The sequence below is a fragment of the Argopecten irradians genome, unplaced genomic scaffold (genome assembly GCF_041381155.1).
Source record: "Argopecten irradians isolate NY unplaced genomic scaffold, Ai_NY scaffold_0390, whole genome shotgun sequence".
NCBI lineage: Eukaryota > Metazoa > Mollusca > Bivalvia > Pectinida > Pectinidae > Argopecten > Argopecten irradians.
This window is the reverse complement of record NW_027187857.1, coordinates 44,661-54,298: the sequence shown is the minus strand read 5'-3', so window position 1 is coordinate 54,298 and position 9,638 is coordinate 44,661. Positions and strand designations below refer to the sequence as shown.

The 9,638-nt window shown below is 33.5% G+C and overlaps 1 protein-coding gene across 1 annotated transcript; it reads right to left on the bottom strand.

Annotated features, from left to right (window-relative positions):
• Positions 1-306: 306 nt before the first annotated feature.
• On the bottom strand, positions 307-7,997 carry LOC138312616 (uncharacterized). The gene is made up of 3 exons (XM_069253422.1): positions 7,668-7,997; positions 2,484-2,660; positions 307-1,559 (listed from the first exon to the last, which is right to left on the bottom strand). The coding sequence occupies exons 1-3, from the start codon at positions 7,753-7,755 to the stop codon at positions 1,372-1,374; spliced, it is 453 nt and encodes a 150-aa protein (XP_069109523.1). The 5' UTR covers positions 7,756-7,997; the 3' UTR covers positions 307-1,371.
• Positions 7,998-9,638: the final 1,641 nt, after the last annotated feature.

The window sequence follows — 9,638 nt, the reverse complement described above, 5'->3', positions numbered from 1 at the left end:
GAATTATCTGAGGAAAGTGGAGAAATACAAATTATTTGGCCGTCCTTCAAAGTCGTATGAAACTGTTAACGTATGCATATAGCATAACATCACGTAATGAAGCTGTAACACTAACATAGATCAATAGAATCCGTCATCATTTATGGGGTAATGTACTTTTCCTCCCTTTTCGGGTATGACAGGAGAATCGCAAACCGAGGGGTAAGGTTCAAAGTAATATAGAACTGAGCCTCATTACCATCCAGTAGAAAAGTTTTTATTTATTTACACAATGTATATATATAAAATAGACATTTTAACATGACAAAAACCGCAATAAAATGCATGAAATACCAGATGACTTGGTCTATTCTTTAGAAATACTTTATTAATTATAAAAACGTCTCGATAACTATAACTACATTGGAAATTTCTCAGAAATTCTAAAGCGGCGATAACTGTCGATAGATGTAGAAATACTCTTAAAAGATCACGATGAAATTTTGTAGAAATCTTATTTTCGTATTGTGTGTTTGTTATCCCAATAAAATGTATAAATATAAATAGCGTCACTTGATCTTGACACATGATCAGAAAAAGCTTGTTTGCTTATAATATAGGTGTTATTAAAACCACATATCTTCCAATTTGTGAAATGTAAAAGAATATTCAAATATGTTATTTTTTGTATTTCATATGCGGTAAAGAAGTAACTCTAACAGTGTTGACCGAATATTGTCAAATTTTCGAGACGATCTGCCCCTTTGTCAAGACACAAAAAGAACAAATACAATTTCATATTAAGGCCGCTCACGAATGTTAACTTAAACATAAACAATGAACACATATAGAAGATACAGATAAACCTTAGGGACAATGGCGATACGTCTGGATGATCTCTTCGGTCAGTCGCTATAATTATATGTGTAATTTTTGTATGTCCCTAACGCTAATTCATTTAATTTTCACACTTTACCCTAACAAAAGCACTCTTGAAGTATAGAAATTAGAAATTAACATTGTAAAAATTAGAGTAATCACATGATTATCAAACTTAACTACAAAATCATACTTGGAGTAATTAAAAACCACTGTTAACGAAGAAAATATCAAAAACTTATCTAATATTGATCTAATCCAAGATAATGATCAAATGATAACACCTGCACCTTATCATTGTTGTTGTTATTGTCATGAAGTCAAAAAAGTCAATCAATTAATCATCACTGGGCGAAGATTTTGATAAGTTATTTTAGTTCATTAATCTATCGAAAACCATGAGATACGATGAATGAAGCTGTGTATAAAATTTGATCAAGAAATATTGTAACCCGCGAAAATTAGACGGTTTCACCTTTTACTGATCACCTTATGCTGCTATGATAATAACAGTCACTTCTCACAAATAAAAGGTGTTCCCCAGTTACATTGGCTGTCAGACAGATAGCCTATCCAAAATCCAACACAGTCTGCATCACCCGAATCTTCTAATATTTGAATACCATTGTCCATAGCTTGTCCAGTTGTCCATTTCCAGGTATCCTCCAACTTCCTGGTTCCAACCCACCAGTTTGTTGATTCTGTCAAAACAACAACGAGGGCCGTTTGACCAAAGCTGGCTAATTTAGTTGATAGTTGAAATTCCTATTATTGAGCGGCCGTTTATTGCTCTTATAAGGTTCATGACACAAATGTAACACGGCGAGCCTATACTTTGTGGGCCAAGGTGGGGTCGTTCTATGGAATGAAATGATAAATACGGAAATTCTTATTAGGCATATACTAGCCATTCAAATCTATAGAAAATTGAGAAGCAAAGGTGTTGAAATCTTAAACGTTTGTGTGACAAGATTCGATCTACCTTCCCATGTGTCCATGATACTGGGGAAATTCTGTTTCTTGATTAACTTTGTGTACGATGGCTACATGCATAATCAACATTTTTGTCGACGGATCTGGCTTAATTGATATCAAAATCCATGCGTTCACTTACAAACGATTTTTGTTTCTTATTTTCAAAATTCTCAAAACATTCGAGAAAGACTTTAATCCTTGACACAATATGCAAACCATTATATATATTTGCCGCTCTCCTGTTAATTGGGCTCTAGCTATATAGTCGTGAGGAGTTTATCGGATGGAAGGCTTCCTCGACCCTAAACGGTCGCGATCTATCACTTTTAAAATCATTTTTTTCTTTGAAAAATTATTTATGTTGAGAGAAAAAAACCAGTTTTGTTTATATTGTTTACTCATTTCTTCAGAGCATTTCTTTCTTCTAAAATCCCATTTCGCAATATAACTCCCTAAAATTATATCATTTCCTTCTCGTGGTGCGATTTGCCGTTTTCGCTGGTATTTCATCTGAAATAACGCAATCCATCATTTCACATGAACTTCGTACAGTATAGCTTTAAGATGTCTCTGTGAATTTTTATATGTCAGAAAAGTTCATAAAAAATTCAAAAGTAATTGTTTGTTTAAAGATTGCGATAATGACTTACCTTGTACGAAGGGGTGTACTCTGATAGCGTTATACTTTTCAAGCGTGTCGAGAACAACCAATCTTCTAGTGTGGTTTACACAATACTCCTGGGCCATTTGCCAGTTCAGCATAGGATTTCTTGTAAACTTAATCATCATTCCAGCCATGTTTATGTATCCGTCACCGACATTCAACGCTGAACATCAATAATTCAATCATTAGACACTTGGTACTAAATAAACTGACCACAAACAACGCTTAACATAAATCATTAGTCACTTGGTACTAAATAAACTGACCACAAACAACGCTAAACATAAATCATTGGTCGCTATATACTAAATAAACTGACCACAAACAACGCTAAACATAAATCATTGGTCACTAATTACTAAATAAACTGACCACAAACAACGCTAACATAAATCATTAGTCACTTGATACTAAATAACTGACCACAAACAACGCTAAACATAAATCATTAGTCACTTGGTACTAAATAAACTGACCAAAAACAATGCTAAACATAAATCATTAGTCACTTGGTACTAAATAAACTGACCACAAACAACGCTAAACATAAATCATTAGTCACTTGGTACTAAATAAACTGACCACAGACAACGCTTAACATAAATCATTGGACCCTTGGTACTAAATAAACTGACCACAAACAATGCTAAACAAAAATCATTGGTCACTTGGTACTAAATAAACTGACCACAGACAACGCTAAACATAAATCATTAGTCACTTGGTACTAAATAAACTGACCACAAACAATGCTTAACAAAAATCATTGGTCACTTGGTACTAAATAAACTGACCACAAACAACAATAAACAAAACTCATTAGTCACTTGGTACTAAATAAACTGACCACAAACAACGCTAAACATAAATAGTCAATTGGTACTAAATAAACTGACCACAAACAACACTAAACATAAATCATTAGTCACTTGGTACTAAATAAACTGACCACAAACAACGCTAAACATAGATCATTAGTCACTTGGTACTAAATAAACTGACCACAAACAACGCTAAACATAAATCATTAGTCACTTGGTACTAAATAAACTGACCACAAACAACGCTAAACATAAATCATTGGTCACTTGGTACTAAATAAACTGACCACAAACAACGCTAAACATAAATAGTCACTTGGTACTAAATAAACTGACCACAAACAACGCTAAACATAAATCATTGGTCACTTGGTACTAAATAAACTGACCACAAACAACACTAAACATAAATTATTAGTCACTTGGTACTAAATAAACTGACCACAAACAACGCTAAACATAAATCATCGGTCACTTGGTACTAAATAAACTGACCAAAAACAATGCTAAACATAAATCATTAGTCACTTGGTACTAAATAAACTGACCACAAACAACGCTAAACATAAAGCATTAGTCACTTGGTACTAAATAAACTGACCACAAACAACGCTAAACATAAAGCATTGGTCTCTTGGTACTAACTAAACTGACCACAAACAACGCTTAACATAGATCATTAGTCACTTGGTACTAAATAAACTGACCACAAACAACGCTAACATAAATCATTAGTCACTTGGTACGAAATAAACTGACCACAAACAACGCTAAACATAAATCATTGGTGACTTGGTAGTAAATAAACTGACCACGAACAACGCTAAACATAAATAGTCACTTGGTACTAAATAAACTGACCACAAACAACGCTAAACAAAAATCATTAGTCACTTGGTACGAAATAAACTGACCACAAACAACGCTAAACATAAATCATTGGTGACTTGGTACTAAATAAACTGACCACAAACAACGCTTAACATAAATCATTAGTCACTTGGTACTAAATAAACTGACCAAAAACAATGCTAAACATAAATCATTAGTCACTTGGTACTAAATAAACTGACCACAAACAACGCTAAACATAAATCATTAGTCACTTGGTACTAAATAAACTGACCACAGACAACGCTTAACATAAATCATTGGACACTTGGTACTAAATAAACTGACCACAAACAATGCTAAACAAAAATCATTGGTCACTTGGTACTAAATAAACTGACCACAGACAACGCTAAACATAAATCATTAGTCACTTGGTACTAAATAAACTGACCACAAACAATGCTTAACAAAAATCATTGGTCACTTGGTACTAAATAAACTGACCACAAACAACAATAAACAAAACTCATTAGTCACTTGGTACTAAATAAACTGACCACAAACAACGCTAAACATAAATAGTCAATTGGTACTAAATAAACTGACCACAAACAACACTAAACATAAATCATTAGTCACTTGGTACTAAATAAACTGACCACAAACAACGCTAAACATAGATCATTAGTCACTTGGTACTAAATAAACTGACCACAAACAACGCTAAACATAGATCATTAGTCACTTGGTACTAAATAAACTGACCACAAACAACGCTAAACATAAATCATTAGTCACTTGGTACTAAATAAACTGACCACAAACAACGCTAAACATAAATCATTGGTCACTTGGTACTAAATAAACTGACCACAAACAACGCTAAACATAAATAGTCACTTGGTACTAAATAAACTGACCACAAACAACGCTAAACATAAATCATTGGTCACTTGGTACTAAATAAACTGACCACAAACAACACTAAACATAAATTATTAGTCACTTGGTACTAAATAAACTGACCACAAACAACGCTAAACATAAATCATCGGTCACTTGGTACTAAATAAACTGACCACAAACAATTCTAAACATAAATCATTAGTCACTTGGTACTAAATAAACTGACCACAAACAACGCTAAACATAAATCATTAGTCACTTGGTACTAAATAAACTGACCACAAACAACGCTAAACATAAAGCATTGGTCTCTTGGTACTAACTAAACTGACCACAAACAACGCTTAACATAAATCATTAGTCACTTGGTACTAAATAAACTGACCACAAACAACGCTAACATAAATCATTAGTCACTTGGTACGAAATAAACTGACCACAAACAACGCTAAACATAAATCATTGGTGACTTGGTAGTAAATAAACTGACCACGAACAACGCTAAACATAAATAGTCACTTGGTACTAAATAAACTGACCACAAACAACGCTAAACATAAATCATTAGTCACTTGGTACGAAATAAACTGACCACAAACAACGCTAAACATAAATCATTGGTGACTTGGTACTAAATAAACTGACCACAAACAACGCTTAACATAAATCATTAGTCACTTGGTACTAAATAAACTGACCAAAAACAATGCTAAACATAAATCATTAGTCACTTGGTACTAAATTAACTGACCACAAACAACGCTAAACATAAATCATTTGTCACTTGGTACTAAATAAACTGACCACAGACAACGCTTAACATAAATCATTGGACACTTGGTACTAAATAAACTGACCACAAACAATGCTAAACAAAAATCATTGGTCACTTGGTACTAAATAAACTGACCACAGACAACGCTAAACATAAATCATTAGTCACTTGGTACTAAATAAACTGACCACAAACAATGCTTAACAAAAATCATTGGTCACTTGGTACTAAATAAACTGACCACAAACAACAATAAACAAAACTCATTAGTCACTTGGTACTAAATAAACTGACCACAAACAACGCTAAACATAAATAGTCAATTGGTACTAAATAAACTGACCACAAACAACACTAAACATAAATCATTAGTCACTTGGTACTAAATAAACTGACCACAAACAACGCTAAACATAGATCATTAGTCACTTGGTACTAAATAAACTGACCACAAACAACGCTAAACATAAATCATTAGTCACTTGGTACTAAATAAACTGACCACAAACAACGCTTAACATAAATCATTGGTCACTTGGTACTAAATAAACTGACCACAAACAACGCTAAACATAAATAGTCACTTGGTACTAAATAAACTGACCACAAACAACGCTAAACATAAATCATTGGTCACTTGGTACTAAATAAACTGACCACAAACAACACTAAACATAAATTATTAGTCACTTGGTACTAAATAAACTGACCACAAACAACGCTAAACATAAATCATCGGTCACTTGGTACTAAATAAACTGACCACAAACAACGCTTAACATAGATCATTAGTCACTTGGTACTAAATAAACTGACCACAAACAACGCTAACATAAATCATTAGTCACTTGGTACGAAATAAACTGACCACAAACAACGCTAAACATAAATCATTGGTGACTTGGTAGTAAATAAACTGACCACGAACAACGCTAAACATAAATAGTCACTTGGTACTAAATAAACTGACCACAAACAACGCTAAACATAAATCATTAGTCACTTGGTACGAAATAAACTGACCACAAACAACGCTAAACATAAATCATTGGTGACTTGGTAGTAAATAAACTGACCACGAACATCGCTAAACATAAATTGTCACTAGTTACTAAATAAACTGACCACAAACAACGCTTAACATAAATCATTAGTCACTTGGTACTAAATAAACTGACCACAAACAATGCTAAAAAAAATCATTGGTCACTTGGTACTAAATAAACTGACCACAAACAACGCTAAACATTAATCATTAGTCACTTTGCACTAAATAAACTGACCACAAACAATGCTTAACATAAGTCAATTAGTCTTCAGCCTTGTGTCACCATGGTTACATACTCTCTATTACCCCCATACTCACCTGGTCATAATGGCTATATCAGTATTTTATACTTCCCTTCGAGTCTGTTTAGTTGATTAAGTGTGTAACAAGAGTATATTGGAATCAATATATTTCAACATTCAAAGGTTATTTTTTCGTCTAAAACGGTCTTCGGGTCGGGAAATGATATGGGAAATATGATTTTACCAAACAGCGATTAGTATATTGTTAACAATGTTGATAACTAGAACTTTATCAAGAACTTCGAGGTTGTTCAAAAATTCTAAGTTGACCAAACATGTTTAACGCAATGAAATACATGTATTTATAAATGAAAATGCTAGTTTCTTCCATTTACCATAAGATAAGTATATGGTGGCAATAAAGCTTTTCTCAATACTTACGTATCAATGTCTCGACAATTTACTAAATTAGTTACTTACGTAGCTGTAAAAAGTCGATGTGACAAATATAAATGTGTATTAGTAACATTTGTAGGGTACTTACACTTATAATGAGAGAAGGTTGGGGTAGTGTCTGGTGTGAGAGTTTTCGTGAACCCCCGACATGTCTTGATCATCGGATTCCAGTTCATGGCGATACACCAGGGACTCTGGTCACAGATAGCGGCGCAGTGAAGCTTAGCTGATACCCCGGAAATTAGTACCCCCAATTCCGTTGTAGTGGAATCCCCTGCTTTTCTGAAGGTGTTCGTCTGAATTGTACACGTCAACACTGGAACATATCAAGCTGTCATTACACCAGGTTTTGTATGATTTATATCATTGGGTTTTAGATAGTTGTCATATAGAATATATTTAAAAAGCAATTATTTTGTTAAAATATAATTTCAGATTCTATGTTTCAAACTTTACTCCTACCGTTTTTTTTTAATTTTAGATACAGCATATTCATTTTCGCTGTGCATTTATGGAGGTTCATTACAATGTGTTATTAGTAGTACTTAAAGTTCCCTACCTTTGACATCACCCTGACCACACCAGCCGAGTGGTTAATGTGCCTGATCACTGATATATACTACCAATCCCAACCTCTTGCCGCGAGTTCGAGGTGACACATGAGGTAACTTACATATATATTATTACTCTCCATGGACTTTCCACCGTCTGTCAAATATGAACATTTTAACAGTTTTCCTATAAGTACATTGAAGTTATCAGTAATAACTTTTGATTCTAAGATTAAGCACATTAAACTTATCCAAGCATTATTGTCAGCAACCGAATCTATTTGTTCATATTTAGAGGTTTTATAATTTACTCCATAGTCTTTAAAATTGTCCTGTGGATCTATGTAGTGCCAAGTATACATGAATAATAAATACTTATCTCATTAATATATACGCCATAAACAAAATATAGACATTTTCAACACACATGCTTTGTGAAAGATCGTTTTATATCAAGATCTACCACGATAAACCATGTTTAATTGATGTTGATGGCCCATAGGATTGACGTCGAGCTTTGTATTTGGTTTCATGGTCTAACAACTTCTAAGACACACATATAACTATACAAATGATAAATAGTTAATTAGATATTTAAAGATGCTCCATCGCCGACAAATGGTATTTTGTCACTATCAAAAACAGGAGAAGACGATATAGTATTTTTCTTCAGTTACAAAAGTTACTTACTTTACACCATTACCAACATTGAAAAGTTTGAGCTTCTAATTTTACTTCAGGTTAAAAATATGAAAAATAATTAGTTGTATCCCGAAAAAAATATGTTGCACTATAACCTATAAGGAATGAAGAACTGATTGCGCATGCACCAACGGCAAAATAAATTATTTTATATCATTTTTTGTGTTAAATAGACATATATATTCATGATAATACACCAATTATTGTTCAAATAATGAATAACATTTATGCTCTGTCAGCGTTGGAGCATCTTTAAAAATACTTTCTGTCAGGATTTCCGAATATTATTCCGAAAGATACCTGAATATGATGTCGCTCTCCTCATTTTGGCTCATGAAATAGTATCATGTAATATAGACAATGCTACATGAACACATTGTCTGATATGCAATCTAACTGGGTTATTTTTTAATAACTATCCATGTCTACTGATACTGTATAGCAAATGTTGTCGGTTACATATATGTAATCAACATGTCAACATGAACCAACAGCCATGACCAGGCTTTATATCCCAGCAACATCCCAAACAACTGGACCGACCGGAAGCATATATGTATTCTCCATAAAGGTCAAGGTCAGCTATGGTGAGCTAGGGTGGTCTTACAGCGAGGGTTGTTTGTGAACAACGTAACTTATATACCTGCCGTGTCTTGGACACTCGTGAATGGAGTTAGCTATTACTCTATGAGCTCTGGATTGAGCTGTATGGATGGTGTTCATCTTCCTAAACTCTGGACTGCATACTGCAGAGGCTCTTGGTTGAGTGTTTTTTCTCAATAGCTAGTTGTCAGCTATTTGTCACT